This window comes from Poromitra crassiceps, assembly GCF_964638095.1.
Source record: "Poromitra crassiceps genome assembly, chromosome: 2".
Classification (NCBI taxonomy): Eukaryota; Metazoa; Chordata; class Actinopteri; order Beryciformes; family Melamphaidae; genus Poromitra; species Poromitra crassiceps.
In genome coordinates, this window is record NC_139624.1 from 50,677,311 (window position 1) to 50,697,913 (window position 20,603).

The 20,603-nt window shown below is 44.5% G+C and overlaps 1 protein-coding gene across 1 annotated transcript in view; it reads left to right on the plus strand.

Moving 5' to 3' along the window:
* Positions 1–520: 520 nt before the first annotated feature.
* The window catches only part of ldhba (lactate dehydrogenase Ba), a 39,215-nt gene continuing 19,132 nt past the window's right edge, over positions 521–20,603 (plus strand). The window contains exons 1-5 of the mRNA XM_083654537.1: positions 521–677; positions 12,487–12,623; positions 14,565–14,682; positions 15,646–15,819; positions 17,801–17,974. Coding sequence (XP_083510663.1) covers positions 12,495–12,623; positions 14,565–14,682; positions 15,646–15,819; positions 17,801–17,974 — 595 coding nt within the window. The 5' untranslated portion in view covers positions 521–677; positions 12,487–12,494. The remainder of the gene's footprint in view (positions 678–12,486; positions 12,624–14,564; positions 14,683–15,645; positions 15,820–17,800; positions 17,975–20,603) is intronic.

Consider the following 20,603-nt stretch of genomic DNA (forward strand, 5'->3'; position numbering starts at 1 on the left):
TCGTTGATGTCACAGTGGGATTTCATCAGTGGGATTTATGACATCACTGATGATGTCACAGTGGGATTTATGACATCACTGATGATGTCACAGTGGGATTTATGACTTATGACATCACTGATGATGTCACAGTGGGATTTATGACATCACAGTGGGACAATCACAGTGGGACAGAGAAACAAACAGACAGACAGACAGACAGACATATCTCCCATTTATATAGGTAACAGTCAGTGCGCTTTTAGCCTCTCTGGTCTCAACACTCTGGCAAATACCTGGTAGTACCAAAAAAGGACCTGAAAACCGGGTTTCTGAATTCGGGCAGCCGGGCAGGCACTACTTTGCAATTCCCCCCGGCACCGTGTTACACCAGAGAGGCTAAAAACGCTAGTAGCTATGATGATGCTGATGTAATCAGCAGCCAGTCTGCAGCTATCAATCAACATTTCCCAATCGGACAGTCACGGCTATATAACGGCCTGCAGACGGTCCCCGGGCCTCCTGTAGCTTACCCCTCCTCACATGTGAGCCTAGCGTGGTCACATAAACCCATCCTCCTCCTCCTCTTCCTCCCGTCTGCAGCCCGTTCAACAGTCTGCATACCCTGCCTGCCAGCACCCGCACGCTGCCGTCTCCTGCCTCCTGTGGACCAAAATAAGGAAAATACCTGCCAAAATGTATGTACTGTACCTATTTCACCGAGTTATTTTGCGTTTTCCCTGGCGGCTAGCCGCGCTCTCTCACGGCGATCCGTGCCGAGCGCCTCGGCAGCAATGGATGCTCTCATACAGTTGGAAATGCGCGCAGTGCAGGAAACCATTTTATATTTCTATGCACACACATTTTTGATGTAATTAAAAACTGACGCAATATTTCTGCTGTTGTAGGCTACGTGGTTCGGCGAATTGGCGGAAGAGAGGAGATAGGAAACGTTAGAAAACGGTATGAATAAAAAGAAAATAAAGTGACACGTAGGATTTCCGTCTCAGAATGCCGACTGCACAAAAGTAGCTCATCAGCGGGGAGATCAAATGTGTCTGGCTATTTTATCGTTATTTGAGAAACTTTGCTGATTAAATCGTAGATGATGGGCTGTTTCTTTTAGTTGCACTTGGCTTGAACGCCGGTTCGTCAAAATTGTAATATAATTTTCTCAGCTTCCGTAATGTCGCCCAGACAGGAAACAGCGAACATCCCGACTGTAATACCGAACTCAAAGTGACCTTGAACTTGTCATGTTAATCACGCAATAGGCTATATTTGCGCTTTTTATTCGCAGAGCTCTATTTGTGCGGTTTTAGGTTTTAGCCTACAACACTTGGTGCTGTTTCATTTGCTCTCTCGCTCTCTCTCTCTCTCTCTCTCTCTCTCTCTCTCTCTCTCTCTCTCTCTCTCTCTCTCTCTGTCTCTAAGCATCACCAACAAGGGCGATGGGAGGATCTAGTCTACATAATTTCATGATTTCAAGGAGGCATTTTGTTGTTCCGCACTCCCACACTGTCTGGCTGTTGTGAAAAAAGCCTCGTCCTCTCCTGTTATTTTAACTGTTAACTTGACCTCATATCATATCTTCAAACTGTAACTTGTTGACAGCCAATCACAGTTGGAGGACAAAATGAGCCCACTCTACTTTTGACAGTGCCAATTGGCAACTAATAGGTCAGTGCTGTTCCCAAAGTGAGGTCCAGGGCCCTCTATGGGTCCTTTGAGCAGTGCTTCTCAAATGTTTTCCATGTGAAGGACCCCTAAACTGACACAAATTAGACCACAGACCCCCATATCATGAGATTTTTGCTTTTAGTTTTATTATAGAAAGTGTATGAAACCCATGACCAAAATAGTCATACATTCTGTCATTGTGTAACCTATGCATGGAATTATAGTGAAAATAAATCATTACCCTTTTTGCTGGGGACCACCTGCCCCTCAAGAACCCCTGGGGGTCCCCGGACCCCCGCTTTGAGAACCATTGTTCCTGAGCAAAATTAGGATTTTCCTATTATATAGTTTAATTTCGGATTTATTTAACTTGATCACGCATGCAAAGAGAATGCATGTTTCACTGTATGTGGCATGCATATCTCCCCACCTAGAAAAGTTAATTTAGGCTATATGTAGCCTATAGGATATAGGCTAGGCCTATATGAATTTGTTTGTCCAATTTGTTGTGAACACAGCCTCCCCTTGCTCTGTTATTTTAAGCGTTCATTTGACCTTGATATGAAATCATATCTGTGTATCGCACAACGTGTTTACTGACAACTGAGCAGTGCAGAACAAAAGTAACTAACTTTTGTAGCCCAGGTCAGTGTGGTTCCTACTGTGGACACCGGGGGAGGGGGGTGGGGGGCTGGATGGGTTAGTACTTTCAGTTCGTTCTTTAATTTCGTAATTTTATAATTTTCATAATTTTGTCACGTCTAATAGCAAAAATCCTCTATTTTGGGGGTTCATGACATAGTTGAGAGAGGAAAAATCCCGCACACTGACTTCACTTCAGACTTTTATTGGCAACGTTTCGGTCACAAGACCTTCATCTGGCAAAAGGGGTTCATGACATAAAGAAAAGTTGGAGATGCCATGTGCTGTGTTATATAGCCAGTCTGTCCCATTGGTTGTGAACAAAGCCTCTCCCCTTAAAATGCCCGCTTGACCTTGATTATGAAACGATACCTGCTTATTGCTATTGCGACGTGTTGACAGAAAACTACATGATAAGTTCTGTGTGGAGAACATGAACTCAAGTTGCTTTGACCGGGTTCTTCATACCAGCTAACCTGTGTGGCCGTTTCTGTTATTACATTGGAAACATTGAGTTATGTGTTACAGATTATGCAATTCATATCAAACTATTTTGCCCACTAGAAATCATTTATTGGCCTATGTTGTATAGAACTATGGCTCTGTAAATTCAGAATTTAGCCCTGTGGCAGATTTGTTTTGTGGATATGAAAGTAAGGGAGAGAGAAAGAGAAAAACAGAGAGAGAGCACCAGTGAGAGAGAGAGAGAGAGAGAGAGAGAGAGAGAGAGAGAGAGAGAGAGAGAGAGAGAGAGAGAGAGAGAGAGAGAGAGAGAGAGAGAGAGAGAGAGAGAGAGAGAGAGAGAGAGAGAGAGAGAGAGAGAGAGAGAGAGAGAGAGAGAGAGAGAGAGAAGGGCGTTGGGTTCAGATAGGGGAGGCCCAAAGAAGCCTGGAAGTTCTAGTAGCACCACTCTGTGTGTGTGTGTGCGTGCGTGCGTGCGAGAGAGAGAAAGAGAGTTTTTTTGCTTTTTGTATTTTTTGTAGTCAGTGATTTTACTTTTATAATTATATGTTCTGACTTAAGTATTATACTCTGCTAAATCTCATCCATTAGAGCAGTGGTTCTCAACAAGGGGTCAGCGGGCCCCTGGGGTCTGTGATGGTACTGCAAAGTCCATGTCCACAAAGTCAGCAGCTCATCCATTGTCTATGGATCAGCCTTTGACTTTACAATGACATATTGAGGGCAATTTGTAACTTTAGGACAGAGCCATGCAAGTTCACATATAGGCTACATTGACTGAACTGTCCTGGGGCACAGAAATAATATATGTGATTTCTTCAAATGGGTTTCATCACTATGTGAAGACCTGGGATGCGAGCATTCCATAACTTTCTCCAGCAGCGAGGCCATAATGGATGGCACGGTGGCTCAGTGGTTAGCACTGTTGCTTCACAGCAAGAAGGTCCCAGGTTCGAACCCACGGTCCGTCCCAGGTCCTTTCTGTGTGGAGTTTGCATGTTCTCCCCATGTTCGTGTGGGTTTTCTCCGGGAGCTCCGGTTTCCTCCCACCACCAAAAGACATGTACAGTATGTGTCAGTGCCCATGACCAAGGCACTGGCAAAAGAACTGGAGTTGGTCCCCGGGCTGCACTGTGGCTGCCCATCACTGCTCCTAGTTCTAGGAAGGTTCCTAGTAGAGGATGCGTCAAATGCAGAGGATGCATTTCCCCATGGGGATAAATAAAGGATAACTTAACTCAAAGCAGGACTAAACCCCAAAACACTTTTTTCCCGCTTTTAACCAATATATATGACTTTGGGGGTGGTGTGTGAAGAATTCTGGTCAGAATTTCCACATTTGAGACTAAACTGTTACCATTGTACCATTTGTATCATTTCAGCCGCATAAGTGCGCTCTATGGGTTCAATCCTGCTTTTTTTGCCCTCAAAACTGCACAAAATGTGGTCCAACCTGATGTCACGATGAACCAAAGACTATGGGATTTCAAGATAGTAACTCCCCTACTCCCCCTGTACCCTTTCCCGGCTCCTCACAACTCCAAGCCTATTCCCATGATGTCACAAGCATTTTCCTACCAATATGGTGCTACAATACACACAGCTCATTGGCTGTTTGTGTCACTTGACCTGTTAATCACCTGTTAATTGATTACAATCGCCTGTTATTTTCCTACCAAGATGGCCATGTAGTGATGTAACATAATACTATCAATAAAAGCCACTATAATCATAAATAGAAATAAAAGGAAGGAAATGGCATTGTGTTACTGTAAATCATTCCCAACCTTGTTCATACTAAGGAGCCCTAATTTAGTTCACATTGGGGCCATGGACACCCAATATGATGAGATTTGGTTTCTCAGATGCAAATCTGATTATTATTTTTTATGTAGCCTAGATATGATTTTGTCCAGAATTCCATATATATTAGGTTGAGAGACAACAGAGAATCTTGGAATCCTCTCAATGACCACTGGTGGTCCCCTGACCCCACATTGAGAACCACTCAACCAGGAGGAGGGAGGGGGAGAATGTTGTGTTTGTTCTGCGGCCAGCTGCAGGCTACTCGCTAAACGGGTCTCGCGCTAAATGAGAGGAAAAAGCAGAGGGTGATTCTTTCATGGCGCACTGCACCTTTTGACATGAGTCACGAAAACCCCCCAAACGAAAATTAAAAACGGACTTCATGGAGGTCTACAGGAGAAGTTGGACAAGTTAATAACGTGCAGAAATCTCCCATTGTGATTACATTAGAGCGTGTTCAGAGCGGGGGGTTTGTGCTCTGCTGTGGCCGGAACGATAACCTTGCGTTAACGTTACTTACATGGGAGTCAATGGCAATAAAGTAGTTCGCCACTGAATGACCAAATTGAACTTTCAACCATTTTGAGCAACGCTGTTTCCATACAGGCCACCAGCGTTGGCTAGTCGTTGATATTTATAAAGATTTTGTAGCTCTCATATAACTTTTTTTTAGGCGGTGGGCAAACTGTCATGCCGTCGATTTCCGGTAAAAAATTCCTGACCTGAGCACAGCCAAAGAGTATAGTGAGACAAGAGAAGACGTTCATTTCTTGGTTTTTCCCATAGGTTTTTTTAAATCAAGCAGCATGCCGTTCTGCCAGAAATCTGGGGGTTTAGTCCTGCTTTAACTTAACTTAATGATGTGGCTGATTAACTTAGTTGGTCTGCCTCACATATTTTGACATCGCCTGGTAAACCATGCTGATCACGTGAGCTCACATTCTGTTTGAATGCTAGCAAAAGAGTATGACGGCTTTGGATTTGGCGATGCTGATTGGCTGTCAAGGCATGTACTCCCGTCCACTGAAATAGATGTTGATGTTCATGTGATATGGTTTATGTGTGTGTGGCATGGAGTGAAAAACAAAGAGACAGTATAAAGGCTTCATTCTAGACGGATCTGGCTGTCCTCAGCAGCAGGTCATGTGTCATTAGCAGCAGGTCATGTGACAGCAGGTCATGTGACATCAGCAGCAGTCCACCCTGGAAGGTTTTCAAGACCAATACTGGTTCCCGATTTCAAGTTCAATATTGCTTTTAAAACAATGTTCTCTTCATCCTTCCTCAGTTGAATGAGATTATGTAATAGCTCTGATGATGCTAATAACATGAGCTGTTTGCTTGTCCAGAGACATTATTTTATTTCTGTTTCGGTTCTTCTTCTTCTCTTTAATGTTTGGACCTTCACCTCCAAGGGGCATTACGTTAATTAAGGCACTAATCTAAGGCATTCATCTCTGACTTTTGTTCTACCCAAGAGATGCCAACATCCATCTCTTCCATCCATCATCCAGATCGACAGGCACAATACTGTGGCCTTTAATGGACAGAAATGCCAAAGTCACTGTCAACAACAACCCTATTAAACCTCTGCAGATAGTAATTTTTCTATAGAACAATAACAATCTCTCTTAAGTTTGTCACTGTGCCCTTTTGAAGATAAATGTGATCATTTCGGCTAGACTTTTGTCTAAATAACTTTTGGCATCAGGGTTGATCAATGCTGATGAAAGCTTTGCTGCCGAAACGTTGGTTCTGTTAGTGTCTCATTAAAGTTTAGCATCAGAGCTATGAGGGTGCGGCTACTTTTATTATTTAGAAATAGACTCAATAACAACAATTAAACAAGAACAAGACGATGCACAAGTGGACTTTCTCTGCGGAAAATATGTTTTCGCTGTTTTTCCGAGTGAATTTGGGATGGGATTTGGTGATGTTGATTGGCTGAAGGAGTGGTCTGTCAAGGCGAATCCTCCCACACACTGAAATCACAGAGGGCGGGCTGGAGGTCAGACTGTCGGCAGGCTCCGTCAAAAGGTGTGTAACAGCGCTCGCAGGGTGCAGGCTCGCATGCTACGCGTTACCCGATCAAAATGAAGTGAACATACTACTAGCAATGAGCTAGAGTTGTTATTGTTGTTTCATAGCGATGGACGGACACGCAGGCAGCAGAAAATAAATCCATTAAAGGGCAGGGCCAGTCGGCCAATGGCAGAGCTCGCAGGGAGCGGAAAGGCATTTTCTTGACTATCTCCTATATTGTAGGTAGAGAGACAACAGTGAAACTATGGCCAAAACAGTCATTCTTCGACATCCTCTAATATTGTTTTAACTTACTGTCAATGAAATAATGGTGAAGTTTAACAATTCATCAGTTTGCTGGGGACTCCCTCAAGCACCCCTGGTGGTCACCGGACCCCACGTTGAGAACCGCTGAACTGAAGTAGGCTACCGCACAGGCTGTGTGTGTGTGTGTGTGTGTGTGTGTGTGTGTGAGAGAGAGAGAGAGAGAGAGAGAGAGTGAGTGTGTGTGTGTGTGTGTGTGTGTGTGACTGTGTGTGTGTGTGTGTCTGTGTCTGTGTCTGTGTGTATGTGTGTGTGTGTGTGTGTGTGTGTGTGAGAGAGAGAGAGAGAGAGAGACTAGCCACTTTCAGACATGAACTCCGGGTCAGATCAGGGTTGCTTGCCCTGAGCCTGACCCGGGCGATACATGAAGTGTACCCTTTCAGACATGAGGCTTGTTGCTTTCATACATGTGGAGCACCTCCGGGTGTAAAGTAGAGAGGGGGCGGGGGTGGGGGGAATTTGGGCATGACCACACAATGGGGAGTTGTGAAAACTGACCACACTGCACTTCACTGTCTGAGCATAGCCTTAAGTGAATCGCATTGACATTCAATAAACTATCACGATATGCAGTCTGAAAACAAGTTGGAAAAATACATAATGGGCGATAACTGCCTAACGTTCGCGGCATATAATCATTTGCGCATAACGTTAGTAATTAATTAAACAACCCTACAACTCACGCCCAGATGCATCAATTTCCTCGAGTCTCAAGTGCTACAAAGAAAACAGGTCTTTCCTAGTGTTCAGTCCTAAAATGCATCAACCCTACTAGAATTACGGTATACAGAATACAGGAAGCTAGACGTTTTTACCTTCAAAATAAAATCAATGTTGTATTACTTAGTAACAAAAAATCAGAACGGTCGACTCACTACGGGTTAAAATTGACTTTTCGAAGGGAGCAGATATTCTTCCAGTTTATCTCTGTTCTGTATCTTTCGGATCACACACACAAAAAAACATTACACGTGCATTTACTTTATTTAATTGCCATTATTGCGAAGGTTGTACCCGGAAGTTTCCGTTTTATACGGCCTGACTTGACGCTACTTGGAATTTGCGGTTCTGCACGTGAATCTTCACAAATGCTGTGTAAACGTTAAATCAAAGGCATGAACGCAACCAGATCCAGATACCTTACCTAGCGATGTCCAATACTGGGAAGCAGGACAACCCTCGTGTCCAAAAATGTTCTATTTTAAAGGTGTGTGCTGTGCGAAGCTATGCCAAAGTGAAATAAGATCAAAGCCATGAGAGTTTCAATCCAGCAACACGTAGCCTGTTGGCTGACACACGGAGCAGGTTCAAGCTTTATTTGGACAAACTGAAACTGCATGATGTTATTTTTCGCTCGCTCATTCACATCGACTATTTATATAATAATAATCTGTCACGCTGGCTTTCTGTCTCTCTCCCCTGCCTCATCCCACTCACTGAGCTGGCTACTTCACGGAGCTCTGGAGCGGAGGGGGACCAACCCGCCCATGCGACTAGGGTAGGAACTTGTCTCAGGGCCGGATCGTAGGTAGGGATGGGAATTGATAAGATTTTAGCGATTCCGATTCCATTTTCGATTCTGCTTATCGATCCGATTCCTTATCGATTCTCTTATCGATTCTCATTGGGCAAGGAAAAAAAAGAGTACAAACGGGTTTATTAACATTCATTTTCTTTTAGATTATTATTATTATAATTATGTATTATTATTCAGCTCTGATATCAGATTGCTCTTTTCAATCCCATACCAAGCAGGGATCAGTGTGTCTGTTAAACTGGCTTTGTTTGGGGGTTTGTATTTTGGGTTGAGCATCTTTGTCATCTCCCTATAGAAAATATATAGTGGGAATGAATGAAACAGAACTAGTGGTTAAAATGACAACATGCAACTTTGGACATTTTACTTTAGCTGGCATGTCAGACAAACTTGGTCACTGCTCGGGGACATTCGTTTACCCTCGCCTCGATCATTTTACTCTTCCCTGCCTGGGTCTGGGTGAATGGAGGGGCTAGAGCTGCACAAGAAGTACTCGCTGCAGCCTCTGTCAGAGTCTGACCCAAAGCGACTACCAGCCCCTGAACCAGTCTGACTCTGAACGTCATCATCCTCTAAATTAAATGGATGGAAATGGAGTATTGGTGAAATCTGGTTTACACAATACAGGGTCTGGAGGAGTTTACTCTCCATATTAACAGATGACGCGCTAACGTTAGCCGCGCTGCTGTTAGCTGTTATTATCGTCACTCCGTAGCACATCAAAAACGTGACATTCCTCCAAAATTATTGCATGCTGTGTGGACAAATGTTTCTGCATATTGCTAGTATTTCCCCCCTTTGACGAAATAGAGGTTTTGCAAGCATTGCAAGTGGCACTGTGGTCATCGTTTTGCTTCTGCCTAGACGCCATGGTGGCTGGAAACAAAACAAGGCTGCGTTGCGTGCGTGTCGCAGCGTGTGACGTCATCGCGCATGGAATCGATAGTGGAATCGTTCAGGACGTTGGCTAACGATTCCAAGGAATCGATCCACTGGGACCCGGTTCTCAACAAGAACCGGTTCTCGATTCCCATCCCTAATCGTAGGAGGGTCGCGGGAGCGCGCATAGCTCACCAAAATGTGTTCATACATACACCGCCACCCGGGTCCCCTCTAGATAACTCCCGAGTTCCAAGGCATGTCTGAAAGCGGCTTCTGAGAGTGTGTGTGTGTGTGTGTGTGCGCGCGCGCGCGTGCGTGCGTGCGTGCGTGTTTGAGTGAGAGATAGCTATAGAAAGAGCAAGACTAATGTTTACCCATCACTGAGACAGTGTTTTGACTGGCCCATGTCCTGGTAATGACTGCCTTATTGACTAAACTCCCTCAGTGAAAAGCTCTGTGTGTCTCTCTGACTGTTTGACCCGCGTGCTGCAACACAAACGAGTTACCGGTACTTATAATTCTGTTGTACAATGCTACAGGGTGATGCACTGTGTGTATAGATCAGTGAGTGTGTCTTTCAGTTTACTTTCTGCTTTGTCACTGGTTATGAGGTTTCTGGAATATCGTGGAGTTTGGACAGGGGAAGTCAGGAGATTTGTTAAATCAGCTGGTGAAGTCAGGGAATTACAACTGGGTCACTTCATAGAAATATACCAGAATGCAAGCAATTAGTTTCACACATGTATTGCATTAGATGGCGTAGTGGAAACCAGACTGTTTACCCTTATTTGCTGTTTTTAATGCCATCAACTTGTCCTCAGTAGTACTGTAAATCTTTCATCTTAAAGGGTTAAATTCATATTGTCCACTTCAAAAAGTTCTCAACTGCACCTTGTGTCCTAAATTATTTCTTATTGAAAGTAAAAAAGTAAATACAAAAATAATTATATATATGCCGTGCATCACCCAGGTGGGTGCTACACATCGGTGGTGGATGAGATGAGTTCCCTCCCCCTCCCTCCCCTGATATATGTGAAGCGCTTTGAGTGTCTTGAAAGGCGCTATATAACTCCAATCAATTATACAGTATATATATATACTCTTTAATTAAAATTGGCTAAGTGGGTCTGTCTTCTTCGCGGCCTCGCCCACCCTGCAGCTTGCCCACTGCGCATCGCATAGGCAGCTCGCCTGTTCTATGATATCACTAATGACATCATCACAGATGACATCACTGATGACATCATCACTGTTTACATCATCACTGATGACATCATTACTGATGACATCATCACTGACCTCAGCCAGGAAGGACATCACTGATGACATCACTGATGTGGTTCTGAAGTAGAAGTAAAATGCCATGACTGCTGCACGACTTTCAATAAGTCGGACCACTTGATTGAAGTCTGTCATGTCAAAGAAAATGTAATCAATCAAGTGGTCCAACTTATTGAAAGTGGTGCAGCAGTCATGGCATTTTACCTCTACTTCAGAACCATGGTGGGAATCCTTTAGTTCAAAGTTCATTTTCAAAGTGATCTCAGACGAAGCGATAAAATTGATCTTAAAATACAATGATAAGGAAAACAGGGGCGGCAGAAACAAGCCACACAGGTCTGATTAAAATACCTCACACCAAACCAAAGCATTGAGCAGCAGGGGCTGCAACCAACCATTATTTTCACTGTATGTATGTATAATTAATTAATTAATATGTGGATTATTTTCTCGATTAATCGATTAGTTGTTTGGTCTATAAAATATTAGAAAATTGTGAAAAATGTTGATCAGTGTTTCCCAAAGCTCAAGATGACATCATCAAATGTCTTGTTTTGTCACCAACCCAAAGATAGTGGGCCCTATCGTCGTACAGGCGATATCCCCTATCTACGCTTGCACACCTGTTTGCGCGTGCCGGCAGGGAAGATACCGGCCTTGCGCATTTGTCCAGGTGTTATGCCGAGTTTTGCACCCCCGCCCGGCAGCATCCCCACCTCACAGGAGCATATTGTAATGATTTATACAGAAATCTAACTGTTTAAAAGTGATATAATGGTCTGGGTAGACGTGACCTCCCTGATTTCTAAGTTAAAACAGCCCCGAAATATGTTGGGGATGCAATTCTCGGCAGGGATGCGGAAACGTTCACGGCACGTGTCGCAGGCGCAAATTAGAGCCGTGCCAAAATCATCTGCACCCTCAAAATGCCTGCGCAAACGTGATTTGGGCGGTCTTAACTACCAGAATGGTGTGGCCAGGCAATGCTGGGCATTACGTCAATCAAAACCAATCAGATTCCCTGTTTGCGCGTGGCCGTGGACAAAGAGAGATGGAGAAAGCTTGTGACAGATTGGCTGTAGTGCCAATGACCCTCCGGGTTATGGGATAGCAGTAGGTGAATAGCCTATTGCAAGTAGGCTACAATGTACACGTTTTCTCAATTCATTTACCATAACCCCTCCTTGCGATGTGATGAAAGTTTCTCAGTGAATTATAGTTGATTGCCTCACCGAATAATCTCTGCTGGTTACCCAATTTTAGCAGCAGAATTGATGTCCTGGGGTGGCACGTCCGTGCGTAATGAAGTTTCTGCGCTGCACAGCGCGGAGATTATGGTGCGATCAAGCGCAGCAAGTGTTTTAGCGCCTGGAGCGCAGCTAAGAGGTGCTTTTCAAAGCTCTTAGCGCAAAGTAATTGCGCGCTGCTGACGATGGGATAATGCCATCTATCCCCACATTTTAGCGCTGAAACGCCTGCTTTGGCATGTGGCACGCCTATGCCCAGTACAATTATAACAGGCATGCGCTTGTACCCGCCCCCAATTTGCATTGCGCACAGCGTTAAACGAGTGCAACCGCTAAATTACCGCTAGGGCCCCATCAGTTTTACTGTCATAGAGGAGTAAAGAAACCAGAAAATATTCACATTCTCAGATAATTTTGACTTTATTTCTTAAAACATTAAACAAAACCAATCAATCAATCATCCAAATATTTGGCGATTCATTTAATAGATGACAACTACCGGTAATCAATTAATCATTGCAGCTCCTCTCCTCAGCCTGCCATGCTGTGATCCACATAAAAAATGGCCTGACCCAGATCCTCTCTCTCTTCCTCTCTCTCTCCCTCTCTCTCTCCTTCCCTCAGCTTTGACCATGTCGTCGGTGATGCAGAAGCTTATCACGCCTCTGGCCAGCGGCCCCGCTGAGCCACCCAGGAACAAGGTGACAGTGGTGGGGGTGGGCCAGGTGGGCATGGCCTGTGCCGTCAGCATCCTGCTCCGGGTAAGAACCACCACGCAGGGCCTATAGCCTGTCTCAGGGCCTGTAGCCTGAGTCAGGGCCTTTAGCCTGTCAGGGCCTGTAGCCTGTCAGGGCCTGTAGCCTGTCTCAGGGCCTGTAGCCTGTCAGGGCCTGTAGCCTGTCTCAGGGCCTGTAGCCTGTCAGGGCCTGTAGCCTGTCAGGGCCTGTAGTCTGTGTCAGGGCCTGTAGCCTGACAGGGCCTATAGCCTGTCTCTTCTTACAAAAACAAGAAAGAGAGACGGAAGAGAAAAGGCTTTATTCAAGCTAAGGTGAAAATGCATGCATAGGCCGAGGGGCAGAAAATATGGCTATAGAAAACCTTCCTCTCTCCTTATTTTTCGTAGTATTTGGGTCAATGTGTGTTAATGTGAGTGAGTGGCTGTGTGGCCTTACTGTATTTGTACATTTTCCATAACGGTTAAGTGCTTATATAGACAAAAAATAAAATAAGCCTAAGAGTAAAATAATTAATAAAAAACACTAAACGTTAATTAAAAACAGGGTTAAAAGAGAACAAAACAAAGAAAATACAAGTACAATTAAATACTGTACTAATTAATACCTATAGACCCCTTATACGCCTACGTCACAATGACAACAAGTAGCGTCAGATGCGCAAGACGGAGGCAGAAAGACAGACTCCGCGCAGCCCTGTCAAGTAGTTTTCCAGTTGCCCGAAAACTATTCGAGCTAGATATGTCTTCGTGTTGTACAGTGGGATGCCAGAATCGGAAAGCTATTGTAGGAGAGTATTCGGGTCCGCCTATTCACACTTGGTTAATAAAATAATAAACGATAGAGCCAGGCTGTAACGTTATAATTCACCTAATTCTCCCCACATATCCTGTTCTACGCAACTCGAGGGAACATACACAGCCTCGCACACACGCAATAGAACACAACACAACACTGAACAGTCTGTTACACTATCTACAGTACAAAGCAAGGACTAAAGTTTTACCGAATCCCGTCAACTCATACTGCTTTTAATGCTAACTGTAAGTGTCTTTGGTTGCAAGCCGAAAGAGGAAATCGTTAAAAATGCCCGACTTTGCAGTGCTCGCTCATTTCATATCAGGTAAACTGTAGTAGGCTGCAGCCACATCGCTCGGTTAGTTAACAACCAAGTAACGTTAAATAATGTCATTATTGAGTTGAACTGATTGGAACGAGGACATCATTAAAAATGCCCGAGTTTGTAGTGCTCTTCATAATCAGGTAAGCTGCCTGAAACTGTAGGCTGCTCAACATCGCTCGGTTAGTTAACGGACCAAGTAACGTTACATAATGTCATTATTGAGTTGTGTGCATTATCAACATAACAATATATCTTTGCAAGTTACAGAATAATTATCTACGTTATCCCCAGTTATAAAGGAATGCACGATATGTATTGCTGGCCATAGGCTTGGCCAATTGACAGCGCCAGTGCGTATGGGTCTGTAAGACATATCCCATTAAACAACGTTAATTTCGATGCATAACATTGCTTATCACTAGGCGATAAGCTGTGGTAGTAAGCCGAGAACTGCATTTTAAAACTAAAATATAACTGTGTGTTGCAGATGGGCACAGAGCAGTCCTGACAGCGGGGCTTTCACACAGTTCCCACTGTCTGTCAATGCTGGACTGACGGCTTTTTGCCTACACGATGCGCGCGCAGCTCAATGTTGACAAGCTGTATAAGGGGTCTATTGTAAAGCCGGTTTGTCATAATGTCCTCTCCTCTCTTTTCCCCTCCTCTCCTCTCCTCTCCTCTCCTCTCCTCTCCTCTCCTCTCCTCTCCTCTCCTCTCCTCTCCTCTCCTCTCCTCTCCTCTCCTCTCCTCTCCTCTCCTCTCCTCTCCTCTCCTCTCCCATCCCCTCCTCTCTTCTCCTCTCCTCTCCCATCCCCTCCTCTCCTCTGTCCTCCTCTCCTCCGCAGGACCTGGCTGATGAGCTGGCTCTGGTGGATGTGATGGAGGATCGTCTGAAGGGAGAGTGTATGGACCTGCAGCACGGCAGCCTCTTTCTCAAGACCTCCAAGATAGTTGCAGACAAAGGTTTGGACTCTCCCCACTCACATAAAAGACCATTGGACCTGATTTGTTTAATCGTTTTCTCAAAATATCATTCTACAAATTTGAGTCAGCTAACCTAGCTGTTTTTTGGCAGCGGTGGAAGTAGAACTAGAATGTCCTACTCAATTAGTATTGTTACTTGGCTGATATTTTACCTAAGTAGAGGTAAAAGTACTGGTGTAGAAATCTAAGGAAAAGTAAAAAGTAGTGCATTTAAAATGCACTCTGAATAAAAGTTACTGAGTTACTTTGTTGGCTGTGATCTTTCCCATGCAACTCCAAAAGGATGAGAGTACAGAGTTCAGACTAGATACTTTTACTTTGAAAAATGGAAAATAACAAAATAACATGCAAAAACAAAGTACCGTAACTCACTTAGCATTCCCTATGAATGGATCCACAACTTTGCCAATTCATGACTGTCCAGTTTCTGATGCTTAACGGATGTGATTTAAAATTAAAATCAAAATTTTGGAAACAACTCTACATTATTAGACCATTCCCTTTTAATTACAATATACTGAACATCCACACCACAACAATCTTTCCCCAGCATCTCACTTCTTATGGGCTGATTGTTATATTCAGCTGTTATTTGTGCACAGACAATGTGATGTGCTTGCTGGTAGATTTGTGTTGCGAAGAAATTGGGACTTGTTCCTCTGTCACCGGCCCCCTACCTCTCTCTCTCCCTCTGTTTCCATCTTTCTCTCCATCTCTCTCTGTTCACTGTCTCTCTCTCCCTCTGTTTCCATCTTTCTCTGTTCACTGTTTCTCTCTCTCTCCCTCCCTCCCTCTCTTTCTCTTTCTCTCTCCCCTCCCTCACTCTCTCTCCCCCTCCCTCCCTCTCTCCCTCCCTTTCCCCATTTCTCTCCCTCCCTATCTCTCCCCATCTCTCTCTACCCCTCCCCCCTCTCTCTCCCAATCTCTCTCTCCCTCCTCCAGACTATGCGGTGACGGCCAACTCTCGCCTGGTGGTGGTGACAGCGGGCGTTCGGCAGCAGGAGGGCGAGAGCCGCCTCAACCTGGTGCAGAGGAACGTCAACGTCTTCAAGATGATCATCCCCCAGATCATCAAGTACAGTCCCAACTGCACAATCATTGTGGTCTCCAACCCTGGTACATACACAAAATAGACTAATTAAAATAAAATATACTGGTCGCTGCACTAGTGCCTCCTCTGGTCGGCCGAGGGCGCCTGTTAGGGGGAGTGGGAACTGGGGGGAATAGCGTGATCCTTCCACGCGCTACGTCCTGCTGGTCATACCCCTCACTGTCAGGTGAAAAGAAGAGGCTGGCGACTGCTCCTGTATCGGAGGAAGCATGTGCTAGTCTCGGGCTTTCAAGATTCAAGATTGAAGATCCTTTATTGTCATTGGCTGGGTTTCCCAAAAGCTTCTTTGCGCTAAGAAGCTAATTTAACCCTTCTTAAGGCCCCCTTAAGAAGTAAACGCGTTTCCCAATTGCTTCTTTACGAAGGCATGCGTTTCCCAAAAGCTTCTTAGCGCTAAGAAGCTTCTTTGACCCTTCTTAAGGCTCCCGTAAGAAGCCAACGAAGCCAACGTGTTTCCCGATTGCTTCTTAGCCTAAAATTATCTTCCAATTATCTTCCGTTAAGAAGGCTGCGTTTCCCAAAAGCTTCTTAGCGCTAAGATGATCTTTCGTTAAGAAGGTTTTGTAAGAAGGGTCTGGGGCATTCTTAACACCTTCTTAATGACAAAACACTGGCAGATCCAGCCGCGTCAGGCAAAAGGAGATACTTGTGTCCACTGTTCCTCTTGTGTTTTTCCCTTTTTCCTTTCTTCCATGCACCCTTTAGTGTTTAAAATTGGGGAACACTTGAAAATCTCCCCTCTATGTATGGTTACTTGTGTTTTAAATGTTTTACCGTAGGCTTTGCTCTAATCAGAATGGATTCCTTTTGTAATGTTGTGGATTTATATAGCACCTTTCACAGAACCCAAGGTCGCTTAAATTCTGTAGTGTTTCTCGCAATTTTGTTGTATGCTGTGTATATAAAGCAATTTGAACTGCAGTCCATGTCTGAAATAAATAATGTTTAATAGAAGAAGTTCTTGTTTAACATGACCACGATTAGGTTATTCTACAACAGTGTTTCTCAACCACTGGGTCGTGGCCCACTGGTGGGCTCAGAGTGCCATCAAGTGGGCCGCAGAGGACCTCTCACATCGAGATGGTGGACAGCTCCAGTTAAGATGCTTCTTAAGAGCCTTCTATTTTTTTTATTTTTCCCTTCTGTTAAGAAGGCGTTTGGGAAACACTTCTTTGGAGCCTTCTTAACTCCTTAAGAAGCTTCTTAACTCTTAAGAAGCTTCTTTGTTGGGAAACTCAGCCATTGTCATTTACACAACAATGAAATTGGAAGTGCTATAGTAACAGACAGACAATACGCAAAGACAGTCAATGGGTAAAAGGTAATAAAAAAGGGGGTCATGGTAAAAAGAATTAGAGGGGTAAAACATCCATGCATCTAAAACATTTCTGGCCCTGGCCACATATTGCACATCTCCCGAATTGCACTAAGGATTAGCAGCAAAAACAAAAGTGCATTTAAGAAGTAGCAGCGTTCAGTGCAATTATTGCTCTCGGATAAAAACTGTTTTTTAGCCGGTTTGTCCTGGCTTTGATTGTCCTGTGTCTCCTGCCTGAGGGCAGCAGCTCGAACAGGCAGTGTCCAGGGTGTGATGGGTCTCTGAGGATTTTTTTTGCTTTTGTGAGACAGCGAGAGGTGTACAGTTCTTCCAAGGTGGGGAGAGGACAACCCACCGTTTTCTGAGCGGTTTTGATGACTCTCTGGAGCGCTTTCTTTTCAGCTGCTGTGCAGCTGGCGTACCACACACACACACCGTGATCCCCAGATCGGTAGAGGGGGTGGAGCAATGACTGGGACAGTGGGGGTGGGGGGGTGCGGGGATGGGGGGATGGGGGGTGGCTTGTAAAAAAAAACTACAAAATACACATCAACAGTGTTGGGTGGTAATAATGTGTTAACAGTATATTGTCTTATATTAACGTTAACTTAAAATACCATTTTATTATGTTACTGTAATGACGTGTGGTTTTGCTGATCCCTCCTCAGTTGACGTGCTGACCTATGTGACTTGGAAGCTGAGTGGTCTGCCCAAGCACCGTGTCATTGGCAGCGGTACCAACCTGGACTCCGCCCGCTTCCGCTACCTGATGGCCGAACGCCTTGGCATCCACGCCACCTCCTTCAACGGCTGGGTGTTGGGGGAGCACGGGGACACCAGCGGTGAGTGAGCAGAGGAGATGGTGTGGGGGGGGGGGGGCAAGGCTTATTATTTGTTAGATATTGTTGTCGAGGCAGTGCGACGCCAAGCCTCCGAATTTGGTAATCTGGGAAATTAAGATTATTCTCTTCTTGAACTCATTGCAAAAGCATTTTCGTTCCGAAATCCACAAAGTAGAAACATTTTGGAGTGGAATCAGCAGTGTTTTTTTATATAGAGCAAGGACAATTTGGTACCATTACTAACTACAGCGGACTTTGTGGAAACCAGTTGACTGCCAGCGTTTAACTGCCAGGAAAAGACGCTAAGGCCAGTGGAGCAGCTTAATCCTATTAGGCTGCTGTGGATGTGAGCATGTGCCTATCTGTCCCAATCTCATGCTAAGGTTCAGTTGTCTGCAGCGTATATGATTGGACATAAGTCCATGCAATTAATTTCTTTTAACCCAAAAGAATGAAAAGAAATGACACAGATGTGTTTTTTTATAGAGTGCTGAGTTGGTTTTACAGATTTAGTAGTTTCTAGTGTTAATGGCTAACTCAGGGCTTCAGACATTCTTCTTCTTCTTCTGGCAGTTGGCATCCTTTGTTACATTACAGCCTCCTTCTGGATTTAAGTTAAGTTAAGTTACAGTAAGTTAAGTTATCCTCTATTTATCCCCATGGGGAAATTCATCCTCTGCATTTGACCCATCCTCTACTAGGAACTAGAGGTGCTCCGATCGATCGGCACTTGATCGGAATCGGCCGATTTGGCCTATTTCGGCTTTGATCGGCGTTCTCAAAATAGCCGATCAAAGCAGGCCGATCTGATGCATTCCAGACAATTAACTATGCATTCCAGACTGTGCGCGCAGTGAGCACCTAAAATGACTTCACTCCTCTGTCTCTCCCTCCCTCACTCAAGGTATCAGATTACACACACACACACACACACACACACACACACGCTCTTTCCAACTATTCATTCCAAACGCACCGCTTCCTTCAGTCTCTATCTCTCTCTTCATGCCATGGACATCCGTGCAGCAGCTCATTGCGCGCTCATTGCAGCTCATTGCGCTGCGGCAATGAGCGAGAGAGAGAGAGCACTGAGTAAACACAGCTGTGGCTTGACAAAGCAGTCCGGCTTCTACACTCCCCAGGGTCCTATAAGCATCCCTGTTAGGTTGTGTACTTTCCCTCTGTCTGAATGCTTGTTTAATTCAGATTAATTCAGATCAATTCAGATTAATATTGAAATGGTCTTTAAGAGAGAGTGTAATAAATATAATAATACAAAATATAAAATATAAATATATATATACAGATCCTTTCCAAAAAATTAGAATATCATGGAAAATTAGTTTTTTTCCATAATTCCTTTCAAAAAGTGAAACTTTCATAGATTATAGATTCATTACACACAAAGTGAAATATTTCTAGCCTTTATTGGTTTCATTTTTCATAATTTTGGCCTACAGCTCCAGAAAACCCTCAATACAGTATTTCAATAAATTATTATAGTGTGAAGAAAATCAGTGATCGGTGATCGGCGATATCGGGATCGGCAGATACTGCTTCCAGTGATCGGTGATCGGTGATCGGCCTAAAAAAAGATGATCGGAGCATCTCTACTAGGAACCTTCCTAGAACTAGGAGCAGTGGGCAGCCGCAGTGGGCAGCCGCAGTGCAGCGCCCGGGGACCAACTCCAGTTCTTTTGCCAGTGCCTTGGCCAGGGGAAACCGGAGCACCCGGAGAAAACCCACATAAACACGGGGAGAACATGCAAACTCCACACAGAAGGGACCTGGGATGAACCCGAAACCTTCTTGCTGTGAGGCAACAGTGCTAACCACTGAGCCACCGTGTACACCTTATCCATCCACTGTTTCCCTATATTCTGTCCCTCATCCCCTTCTTCTTCTTCTTGGATGCCTTGCGGCACATGGCTGCCTCTCACAGAATATTACACAAATTCCAGACTCAGGGGTCCGCCCCCTCCTCAATGTACCTCCGGCCGCCTCGCTCTCCTCTTCACCCTCAGTGTTCCCAGACCTCTCGGCCCTCGTGCCAGCCGACCTCCCTCGCTGCTCAACGGCTCCCGCTTTGAATCCTGCTCGATGGCCTTCAGTGAGGAATCCCAAGTTCCTCTCCCTACTTATCTTATTCTCCCTGTGACATTCATCTTCTTCTTCTGTGGTGTTTTACGGCAGTTTTTATGTTGCATTACTGCCTCCTTCTGGATCCATCCTGTACTGTTTCTCTAGATCCTGTCCGCGCTTTAATCTGAGAATTCCGTCTTTAATCTCAGAATTCTGACATTAAAATCAGAATGCTGACTTTTCTCTCAGAATTCTGACTTTTCTTTCCTCAAAATTCTGATATTAAACTCAGAATTCTGACTTTTTCCCTCAGAATTCTGACAAACTCAGAATTCTAACTTTATTTTCTGAATTCTGACTTTATTCTTTCGATTTAAACTCAGAACTCAAATAAATCTTTCGCATGTGGCCCTAATCCTCGTTGGTAGTTTTAAAAAGTGTGTGGTGTAAAAATAATAATACATTTCAGGTGACCCCATTTGAATTCCAGGCAACCCCACTTGGGGTCGCGACCTCAAGGTTGGGAACCACTGGGCTAAATTAACCC